Source organism: Rissa tridactyla, chromosome 4 (genome assembly GCF_028500815.1).
Source record: "Rissa tridactyla isolate bRisTri1 chromosome 4, bRisTri1.patW.cur.20221130, whole genome shotgun sequence".
Lineage (NCBI taxonomy): Eukaryota > Metazoa > Chordata > Aves > Charadriiformes > Laridae > Rissa > Rissa tridactyla.
In genome coordinates this window covers 23,209,521-23,220,770 of record NC_071469.1, presented here as the reverse complement: position 1 = coordinate 23,220,770, position 11,250 = coordinate 23,209,521, and the positions used below count along the sequence as shown (strand labels likewise).

Here is an 11,250-nt window from a genome sequence, read left to right as displayed (position 1 = left end):
GCATGACACCACTGACCATGCCTACCTCCTCATCTGGGAAATATGCGTAACAATAAACTTGCCAAATGAAAATGCATCTCATGGGGTATGGGTCTTCACATTTCTAATGGCTGCAAAAGTCTGTTATAGAGTTAGGACAGAGATGCACAACAGAAGAGTTTCTTGAGACTCAGCAGGCATATTATGTTATTAATAAACAGTTTACACCTATTCACTTCTGGCTAAAAGCTGATAGGACCAGATTTTATTCTATTAAACTACCCCTTTGTCTTCTGCTGAGACTGATACTGCAGATACACTCACTTAGGAGCAAAATATTTAATAACAAGCACAGAGAGTGGCTACAAAGCACGTTCTTGAATATTATCCATTAAAACTACTGCATGAAGTAGAAGTGGTAAGTCAGGGCGAATTCCTGAAATATGCTCAGTAGCCTAGGGCACACCTTGTTCCACTCAGTGACTCAACATCTTATGGAGTCAAGAATCCAAATGAGCATTCCAGTACCCAGCGTGTAAGTGGGCAACTCTAGAAGATTATTGACTTCTGCTGAATTGCCAAGAGCTTTTTCAACCATAGTTGTAAGGGCTCTTCCAAAGGACACATCTTGGGAAAGTTCAGATGAACAGCCATAAAATATTTATTAGGCAGGTTATTTACTCTTCCACTACTTCACATTATTTAAAGCACGAGAAAGAAAAAGAGATCACCTCATTGTGTTCCAAGCAAGCGATCATGATTTCTGACAGAATGACCACTCCTGTTCGTCCTACACCTGCGCTGCAATGTACCAGTACAGGTGGATTGGAGTTCTTAGGATCCGCAGTGCTGTTCGTATGGCGCCGCACTGACTGTATCTCTTCCAAGTATGCTATTAAGTTCAACAAGATAAGAATAATAAACCTGGGAGATGAAGCCACATAAGCCATGCTATCATGCTGTATGACCACCAGAAAAGTAGTAATTTAACATAAGACGTCCCACAGAAAAATGATGCACTCAAAAGTCATATCCCAACCAAACCAATGCAGAGCAATAAAGATCATCTAACTTTTGTAAGGCTTTCTTTGCCTTGTTCCCCTACCCCCCACCAAAGGCAGCTTGTGGCCATCTTGCTACTTCTAGAACATACTCAAACGTGTTGTATGTGATGCAATTATCTTCTAATCTATATGAGCTTTTAGTAAATTTATATAGACATAAACAGTCACTTTAACAAACTGGCAGGTATATTCCTGACAAGAATGTAGTTCAGTATCTCTTGTTGGTGTGAAGGAACCTTTTACAGCAGAAAGCTAATTCACGTATAGCAGCCATTTTAGGAGGTATTAAAAAAACAAATAAAACCAACCACAAATGAAAGCTATTAAACACAACTTACAGAGAAATCCCTTTAGATCCTCTGGACAGCCATGCTCTGGCCAGTCAGTATACTGCAGATGCCAAACTGTTCTCTCCTGTCCTGTGAGAAGATGCTTAATCTTCAAACCCGTTGTTGCATAACAGCCTGAGTCTGTACGGAATCGTGTGGTAATCTTAAATCTTCCATACGTTACAGTGTTGTGTCTTGAACCAAGACGTGGCCAGTATCTGAAGCTTTTTTCTCGCCCACTTTCCTTAAAAGTAAAATGCTTGCTGAACAATAAACATAAGAATACTAATACAACTAATGCTCCTGTAACAACTGTATCTCTCCTCTATTAAGTACTACTACAGTGTTATGGTTTCTCACTGAGTAAACCAAATTTCCAGTGGAAAGAGTTTGCAAATTTACATCTTTCTGCCAAGGAAAGCAAGACAAAATGGCAAAGGGGTCACTAGAAATTTATCTTTGATTGATTGTCTTGTTGGAGCAAAGATCCCCTTCCTCTAACAGATCATAACAAAATCATTGCGAAATTTCTGGGAGAATCCTGACTCGGTTTATACTCACTTCCTCTGCCGTCACCATAGCTATGATGGCAATCCCTTGTTCCCAGATCATCTGCCAGAAATCCTGACATGTATTCTGCAAAGGGCCCTGCGTAGCAATGTAATCCCACTCTATGCCGCCAACAGAGATCTGTAAAAAGAAAGGCATCAGATTAGTAATTACTGAAAACTTCCTTTTCCTAGTTCTTAAGTCAGCATTTGAAGATGCACAAACTGCAAAAAGACAGCAACAATTGTGAGATATCTCCCTCCCATTTTTTAGCTGCATCTTGTCACATTAGATGCAGAAGAGACACAATGTTTAAAACTGTATAAGCACATAGCTAAATAATGTATTTCACATCATAAACATAATGTAGAAGTGAGTAAATAAAATTGTATTTCTTTGTTAATTTAAGGTATTCTAGACAATTCAGGTTTAGAAAGCTTTCATACCCTGGATGCCATAAATGCAGTAAAAAGTCAGCATTAGCTGATGTTTCCTCAAAAAATAGTATCTTACTTGTTTGAGAAGAGTCAGAAGAGTTACTCAACCTTTGTGAACGAGCCAAAGTATAGAAACTATGGTACCATGTCAATGTGCAAACAGATTTATTTAAAAAAAAAAAAAAAAGAAAAAAAAAAAGACAGCAATGCAACTACAACTGCTGCTTGGACGATCTCAACTCTTTTCAAAGAAAGCATGAAGGCAATTTTAGTTGCACTTTAAGTAGGTAAATGCATTGAAAATGAATGAATTGCCTTGAAGGTTCTTGAAGTCACCCTGCAACTTCTTCACTTTTTTAAATAGAGTTGAAAGAGCTAAGGCTGGGGAAAGGGCACAACTGAAGATTATAAACAAGCAGATTTCCCCCTGGTTCCCGTTCCTCTGCCACTGCAGTTCAAAAATATCATAATCATTGCAAAGGATCCCAGTTTATTATAAAGCTATTTGCCTTCTTAATCCTGGGATGAATGGACGTGCTTTCTGTTAGCACCAATCCACAGAGAGATGAGACAGAAAGAAGACAGTCAATCAATACAGAAGCAAGATGCAAAAGACCTCTCCAATAATTAACCCTCCATTATTTTACGTAATGCGGAAAAATTGGTTCCTCCTTTCCCCAAAGAAACCTCTGCAGAAGAAGGGAAAGATAGAGATGGAGGGATTCTCACTCATCTGACCAGACCAAAACTGATAGCCACATCCATTTTTAGTTACCACATGAACTGGAAAATATTTCTCCAACAGTATTTCTCTCACCTTGATATGAGATGCATTGATGTAACCCGTGTTATTTTCTTTGGTTGGGACTAGCTCTACTCTGGTATCATCATAAGGAAGGACGTCCTGGAACCGGTTTCTTTCAGCATTTTCAGGAAGCCGAGCTATTGAGCACTCACCATCTATAAGTCTTTTTTTCTGAATGCGCTCATATTCAGTAAACACCATCCCCTGCTCTAACCGTTGTTCCAGAAATTTACACTGAAAGACAGAACACAGGCAACCATACAAAGTCACATTCTAAGGTGAGTCTATTTTAACAGAGAACTCATGAAGGATAAAATGTATGCATTTTCCTCTCCAACACACTTTTTCAATGCTTTTCCAGCTATTGTTTTCACACACATACCAGAATAAATTAGAAGCAACCATAACCAGCAGAAATTTTGTTCAAGTGAAACCTAAGAAGTCTCTTATACTTCATTAGGTCACAAAGACTGTGACTACCACTGGTGAAACAAAAATTATGTCATAGTTTCTATAGAGACAACCCACTTGGGCAAAGAAATATTTGACGAAACCAGATACCTATGCTATACTACAAACCACCTCAAATACCTTTGAACAAGAAATACTCATTAATCCTCCTACTCAATACAGCATATTAGATTACACCATTTGCAAAGGTCTCCTTTAATCTTGTAATAAAAAAAATAAGTCAACTTTGTCATTTGGATGGAGAAAATGTCTAAAAATGTAAAACAAAACACTTGCCTCAGTCAATGAGCTAATAATTCGCTACCAATATTCCATTTTCTTAGTCTGAAGATACTAAACTTTGCATACAGCAGCAAAGCCTTCTTAGAACCTCTGGCTGCAGCTGAGGTATAAACCCAGGATTTTTTCTACTAGTATAATTCAACCTGTTTTATTTAATAAGCTGCTGCTCGCCTCGCCCCACCCCAATTTATTCTTTCAAAATCAAGTTCTTTCTAAATCATAAGACACTTCTGGAATTTCAGCGAATCTTTGCCAACAATAATTAGAGGAATAGTACGTAAGATTTCAGCCAGAAAATTTCATCTATGTCACATGTCCCCGGCCTCTCACAGCAACTGCTCTGCGGTATCAGGTCAGAAAAATATCTTGTATCAAATAACTGCAATGCCAAATGTTGTAGAGGAAGGGGTAAAACCTCAGTCATACACCATTTGCACATCAATACATCAACTGCACAAACTCCTTTATTATCTTTAGGCTAATTCCCTCACAATAGCATGAAGTTGAGCAATGAAACAGGCACTGAATAAACTTTAAAGTTGTCTTCTAAAAAAATATCTGCAGTCTGGACTTCATGTCTCACATCTGCTTTGCATTACCTCTTCTCAGCTGTTTTAGGAATTAATCCCATTTCATTTTATCTATTCTGCCTCTATGCTGATGGCTGTAAGTAAGAGGAAATAACCAACACAGGTACTAAATGCAGAACTGTCAACAACACAATTTTTGTCCCTTAGCATCTTTAAGGAATGTATATACAGTTCAAAAATAACTTCAACTGTGTTGAAATGGAACAGTCAAATTTCTCTCCTATGGCTCTCACTCCAAGTCTTAAAACTCCAAGACTAAATTTCTACTGTGTGACTTGCAACTAATTTTCTTGGCCTGTTCCTTAAAACTGCAGCTGGTGAGAGCAGGACTGTTCTTTTAAGTTCTAATCCCTGCCCAGTGACTGTCAACAAATTGAGCTAGTGGGGGTCTGCAGCTGAGGATGCCCAACCATGCTCAGAACCAGATTCTAAAGAGACCACTGGTCGCAGGATGTACAATAATCACTGTAGATCTTGGTGTATCTATCTAGTTGCTCCCTGGTCAGGTGTGTCATGACAGCACTGTTCAACATGGCCTTCACAGGCTGGATACTGATTGTATTTCACTTTCCTGTTACTATTTAATGATATACGAGGCAGGCTGAAGCATATTTACTGACATTATTTACCCTGATACAAGCAGATGGTGTCTTGTATTTCTCAAAAAATGATCCTCAAATTCTAGAACCTTATGTCCTCTCAGTGATCTGAGATCTTTTACTGAATTTAAAATTTCTGCAGATCACACAAGTTCCATCTATATTTTCAGGGATCCACCTGAGGAAAACAGATAAATACAATCTGCACAAGCTATACTCTGGCAATGTAATTTAACCACAAAATTTATTGTAAAAATTGTATGAATTTCAAATAATTACAACTAAGTTCAACCTCACACTCAGAATTTTAATTTTCATGTGTTTTCAGTGTGGAAAACCCAAAAATTAAGAGAGAAAACAGACAGATCTGGCACAAAAGTCTATCAGTAGATACTAGTTAATTTGTTTCCTATATGTTCCAAGGGTAAACTACTATCTAAATCACTGTAATCTAAAATCTTACAGAAAAATCTGAGTTATACCCAATATTTCTAGCAATGGCTTATCAATCAGAAGTCTCATTCTTCATTTTGTTTCTATTCTCAGTATTTGAGTTACCTTGAACCTGAAGCATTTTAAAGTCAACACAAAGCACCATTCATATACATTTCATTTTGAAAAATAAATAGTGTAAAAGAGAAATCAAGCATGAAAAAACTTCAACATACCCGTTCATCATTTGTTGCTCTTGTTGATTCTTCCTTCCCCTCATCTGGCAGAGGCATTCTAGTCAAAGCTAATCCATTTAGGGCAGCTAGCTTTAGAGGCCCTATTTTTTTTGCATCATTTTTATTCTTTTTCATACCCTGCAAAAGAGAAGCTAAAATTTGTAAATATTTTCAAATATCTGATGAAGTTATAAGGCAGAAATCAGATGAGTTCAATTAAGCAAAGGATAATTCTTTGACCCCTTCTGCCAACACCTTTGACCTTTTTTTTTTTGATAAGCACTGCAGGGAGAGATTAGGGTGGTGGGACTACATTCCTCCAAGGACACAACACAAGTCTGTCTTCATTCCAGACAGGTTAATGAAACTGCTTGAGAATGACAAATATTGTTCCCTAACAGCTCACAACTGAGGGTGTGAGGTGACACTTCTGGATAACTGACATTCTTGGACAGAACTGAAATCACTTTCCAACACCAAAAACACATAAAAATGCTTCCTTACTAGACTATTCAGTTTGCAGGCACTTTTCTTTCCTATAAGTGGGCATTACAATGAGGATGTTCATTTCAGATATTTGGGTATAGTTAAATGTTTGACTAAGTTTGCAACAAACTGCACATAAAAATATGAACACAGAACTGCAGACAGATATGAGCCCTGAATCAGGCCATGAATCTAAATTATTGAAGTTACCATTCATTATTTGAGAAAAATACCAAAGGGGGATGTTTATGAAAGAATAAATTGAAATAATTCTTTTAAAAAATATAAGAGAAAACTTCATCATTCCCGCAGTTGCTAAGTTCGGTTATGAACAAAAATATACCGAAAATGTGAGCGCATAGGCTGCTTGAATGATAATCACGCTTTCAAAAGCTAAATGGTAGTAAGGAACATGAAGACAAAGCTCAGAGGATGAGACCACATTTAAAAGTGAAGTGAACACAAACACAACAGTAAGAGTTCATTAAAAAGCAAAATATGTGAACCTTGCCAGGGGCCAGCTTTGTTACCAGGATATTCATCTCAACGTGGAATACAGAAGGGTGATATTCTCCATCACGCAATGGCACTCTTAAGTGTTACTGAACTATAAAGTATTTTACTGAACATTTCCAGTGAAAAAGTTTTAATACCGATTTCATTTCAGAGGTTGCTTTGAACATTTACATAGCTATCAGCAGGAAAAGGCTGGCTATGATTTTGGTAGACACATCAGTGTCTGAAAATTTATCTTTTGGAGATCAAAACACTAAGTGACTAAATGAGAACACAAGGAGAAAGTTATCACCTTTTTTCCTATAACCACATAACAAACAGGAGGAAGAAGATTTAGAAAAACATACACAATTATAAAAAGAAATGAAGCTGATGAAGGTATAGCAAGTCTAACTGACAAAAAGTTGTGAGAGCAGTAACTATTTAAATACACAACTTTTGCATCATCAGCTGTAACGGTTACTACGACAGCAGAAGTTATATGGTAGTTCCACTGCAGTCCAGTTTGTGCAGAGAACTATTTGACACCAACTCCATCAGGCAAAGCTAACAACAACCAAGTTTAAAAAGCAGTAATAATAATAAAAATGGCCTTCTTCCATTAGCAACTGAAACATGCCACAGGCTACATAAAACTGAGAAAAAGTTTAAAACAAAATGAGCAGTAAGGACTGCCAGTGAAATTGTACAGTCCCACACAGACCTTGATGTTTCTATGAGGTGGGAATTACAGGGAAGGTGGAGAAACATGCAGTTGTTCACTGTTTATGGCTTCATAAGATTGGAGTAGGAGAAAGAGACATAGCAAGCAAGAAGTACCTTTAGTGGGCTAAAAAGAGCTTGAAGAGAAGGCAAAACGGAAAAGATATGAAAAGGGGAAGGGATGGAGGAAAGAAGACAATGCAAAGAAATAATTTATTGCGTAACGTCATCAGGTGTCCCTCTTAGTTCAGAAGAAGAAAGCAAATGAATCAAAAAAAGTAAACATTCAGCTACATCCAATTTTTCAGTGAAAGGAAGATTAGAAAGCTCGTAATGGAATGGAAAGAGTTGTTTCTGTTCCAGATAAGAATAGGTAGGGCGGAATTTGGGATCTAGAACTGACTTTAAATTCACTTATTCTATAGTTGTTAGCCAGGTTAGGCATATCAGATGAATGGAGGCTGCAGAACTGGATTTGTGTGGGAGGCCTATACAAGCAAAACTCAGACATGGCAGAGAAGCAGATAAAAGATATCTAAGCAAAGTTAATCAACGAAAACCAGAAAAATAAAGGTCAAGCTTAAAGTAGCTTTTAATTCACATGTTTTAAAAGCATCTCAGGCAGATTAAAAAAGCGCCAAACCTCAAACAAAAACCCACACGCAACTCCCACTACAGAACAACCCGAAACAAGAGGAATAGTATCCACTTACACCTAGAGGAGGAAGGCCTTCCACAATATTCTTCTTCCCAGACAAAAGATCGGACACAGGTCTCTTCTTTACTGAATCTTTCCTTACTCTGTATCTCCCTGATGTTGTAAGATCAGATTCCGACATAGATGGAGTAAGCAGTCCTTCCCCTCTTCTCTGTACTTGGCTTTCTACTAGTAAATGAACAGGGCTCATATCTTTCATTCTCTTTTCTGTCTCTGTGATATGTAATTTAGGCTCAAGAATATGCAAAGGGCCAGCAGACGAAGCAACAGAGCTATAAGGGTAGTTCAGCACTGAATCATGAGAATAACCACCCAAAACGGATGAAAGTTGTGTTTGATCTTCAGGGAGAGGAGAAAGACTTGTACTAGCCTTGTTTTCTTCTTCAAATTCTTCTTCTTCCTCACTACTGTGAATCAGCATAGTGGCATCTGAAAGGGTTTTCTTATGATCACAATTCACACTTTCTTCTTGCTCGCTTTCTTTTTGCTTTGTTCTCTCCATCAAAACGTTGGGCTGTGACCCTTCTGAGATAACTCTTGGAAGAGCTACATCTGCTGCAGAAGCTGACATGGTCCTCTCTTTAATTCTTATTCCTTCAAAGCTGGGAGTCAAGCCTGCTATTTCAATACTGTTCCTCTTCTGCAGCTGAGCGTGGCGTGCCGATGTTAGAGGTTCACTGACTTCCTGAAGAGAATGTGCCACAGGCAGGCTGTCTTCTTGAAATGTCTGGACAGAATGGTGCACTCGCCTTGTGATTAGATCTGGATTGCTGCTGCTAATGTAGATATGTCGTGAAAGGTCTGGAGTACTATTTGCAGGTCTCGGGTATGGGTATGGGGGAGGTGGTCGATAGACTTGGGTCTTCATTATATTTGGTGCTGGATAGTCCTGAGCCTGGAGCTGCACATTTGTTAACTCAGGCACACTGACTGCCCCAACAACCGGGCGCTTTTCAGCAGGATAGGGATAGGGGGATTGGCTATGGAAACTGTAGTTCAGGTTAAATGGGTAATGGTTAGATTGTGGGGAAGCAAAGTGAGCGTGTTCTCGTATTTCAGGTTGACTGTAAACTAAGGCATCAGGCCTGCTGTAAGCATATGAATTGCTGATGTTAAGATTTCTCATTGAATGACTCTGCCTATCTGCGTGCATCATTCCCCTGTTGAGCTGTCTCATCACAGTTTCATAGTCTGGCGTAGGGCGATAAGAAGGTGGTATTAGTGCACTATGTCTATGTGATGGGACATAATCAGTTCTGAGGACATCGCTTCCAGTAATGCTTGGGTTAGAGGACATGGGGGACGGCTGCAAGTAATGTTGTGGATTGTTCAAGGAGTTTGTGCTATGTGCACTATAGACACTACCATTGCGGATCCGACCACTGTAGTCATGAGGGGCTCTATCCAAGCTAGTCTGAGAGTGACAGTAGTATCCATTCTGATTGCCCACAAAGAGGTTATCTGAAAATAAAGTTTAAGAACAATCTTTACGTCCAAGATATCAAACAAAGATATCCTCTATTAAGACATGGCTAATCAATGTTTGAGACTTTCAAAATCTCAGTTATTCATTCTTAGCTATATATTGAAACGGGAAGGAAAAGAAACCCACCCCAGCTTTTTTGTTGTTGTTGATACCCAAGGTATGTATACCAGAATAACCTATTGTGTTCATTTAGATGATGCAAATTCCTATTGGAAAACAATGTCTCAGTTGAAGAACAGTTTTCTTCTGTTTGGGATAGGTTTGCTAAGTTTCAGTCCAAGGTAAACAAACTCCATATCAATCTTAAACCACACTAATTGAAAGAAAGTCAGTCTACACCAGGGTTTGCACTAATCTAATAAGATCAGTTTAAATGGCAAGAAAGAAAAAAAAAAAAAGCAAACAAAAAAGCACCAAAAAACAAAAAAACACCCCCACAACAACCATAAAAAAAAATCCTCACTCTTCTTCTCCCCCCCAGGTGACAAGTAGATATAATTCCACAAGTCCTTAAAAAAAAAATAATCAAATTAACTTAATTAACTTTTCTCCAGAAATTGTGGTGACAGTTTAAACCATCACCATATATTGTTTGCATGTTAACGTATACCCACTCTGATGGGTAAAGAAAACGATGTAACAGTTTATACATCCAATATACATTCAATAATTTAACCAGTACTTCACTGGATGTACAATTTGCCGAGCTCCAGAAAAGAACAACTCAGTCATTGCTTTAGATGCCTTTCATTATTTAACTCTTCATGTTCACCAAAATAATTGCCACACTTATGTTAATGAATTTGCTGACTATCAAGCATTCTTTTCTTTGTAAAAAGAATTGTTCAAAAATAGGACATGTGCAGTAGCAAGTATCCAGCAATAATTCCAACATTATACTGGAAAGAATTCAACTACATTCTGAATTTATATACCTGTACCTTCATGAATACTTGTGTTACTCTCTTTAGATAGAAAATGTGCTAATTCCCTTACCAGTGAGTTGTTAGAGCATTTTTTTTTTTTTCCAGCTGATTTGTAGGACTGGACAGTCACTTTCAAAACTGAGGCAACTTTGCAAAAGATTAGATTAAGCCCTTTGGGGGAGCAACTTTGTTAAATAAAGACACAACATGTAACAATCAAATAAAAAAGGAGATAAAGCAGACATGACTCCATGGCAAACTGCCCAGGTTGGAAGTGTGCATTCCTTAATTCTGATTAGGGTTTGCTTGGGTTTTTTCTTTCCTTTTTCAATCAAATGTATACCAATTCCATAACTTGCAGACTTCCTTAGCCTTTGAATTCCCCGCCACCTTGTAGTCCAGTAAACTCCGAGAGAAACTTCTCTGTTCCTGCATCTTGGGTTTAACATTTTTTTCTCTTTATTTTTCAATTGTCTGAATTGTCTGGGGGCTCAGTTACTTTTTGCAGCTATTAAGATCAATATTGACAAGGATCTCACAATGCCTTAACATACCAGTTTGACACATGAACCAAAAAAATGATGGGCAGCTTAAGCTCGCACAAGGCCCACAGTCTATAGTTGCTGTATATGATACCATAACT

At 38.0% G+C, this 11,250-nt stretch overlaps 1 protein-coding gene across 2 annotated transcripts in view; it reads right to left on the bottom strand.

Moving 5' to 3' along the window:
- PTPN21 (protein tyrosine phosphatase non-receptor type 21) overlaps positions 1-11,250 on the bottom strand; it is a 47,658-nt gene that overhangs the window by 6,696 nt on the left and 29,712 nt on the right. For both annotated transcript variants that reach the window (XM_054201611.1, XM_054201612.1), the window contains 6 exons: positions 8,191-9,656; positions 5,774-5,911; positions 3,176-3,397; positions 1,934-2,062; positions 1,382-1,616; positions 711-871 (listed from right to left, as the gene is read on the bottom strand). In XM_054201611.1, coding sequence (XP_054057586.1) covers positions 711-871; positions 1,382-1,616; positions 1,934-2,062; positions 3,176-3,397; positions 5,774-5,911; positions 8,191-9,656 — 2,351 coding nt within the window. The remainder of the gene's footprint in view (positions 1-710; positions 872-1,381; positions 1,617-1,933; positions 2,063-3,175; positions 3,398-5,773; positions 5,912-8,190; positions 9,657-11,250) is intronic.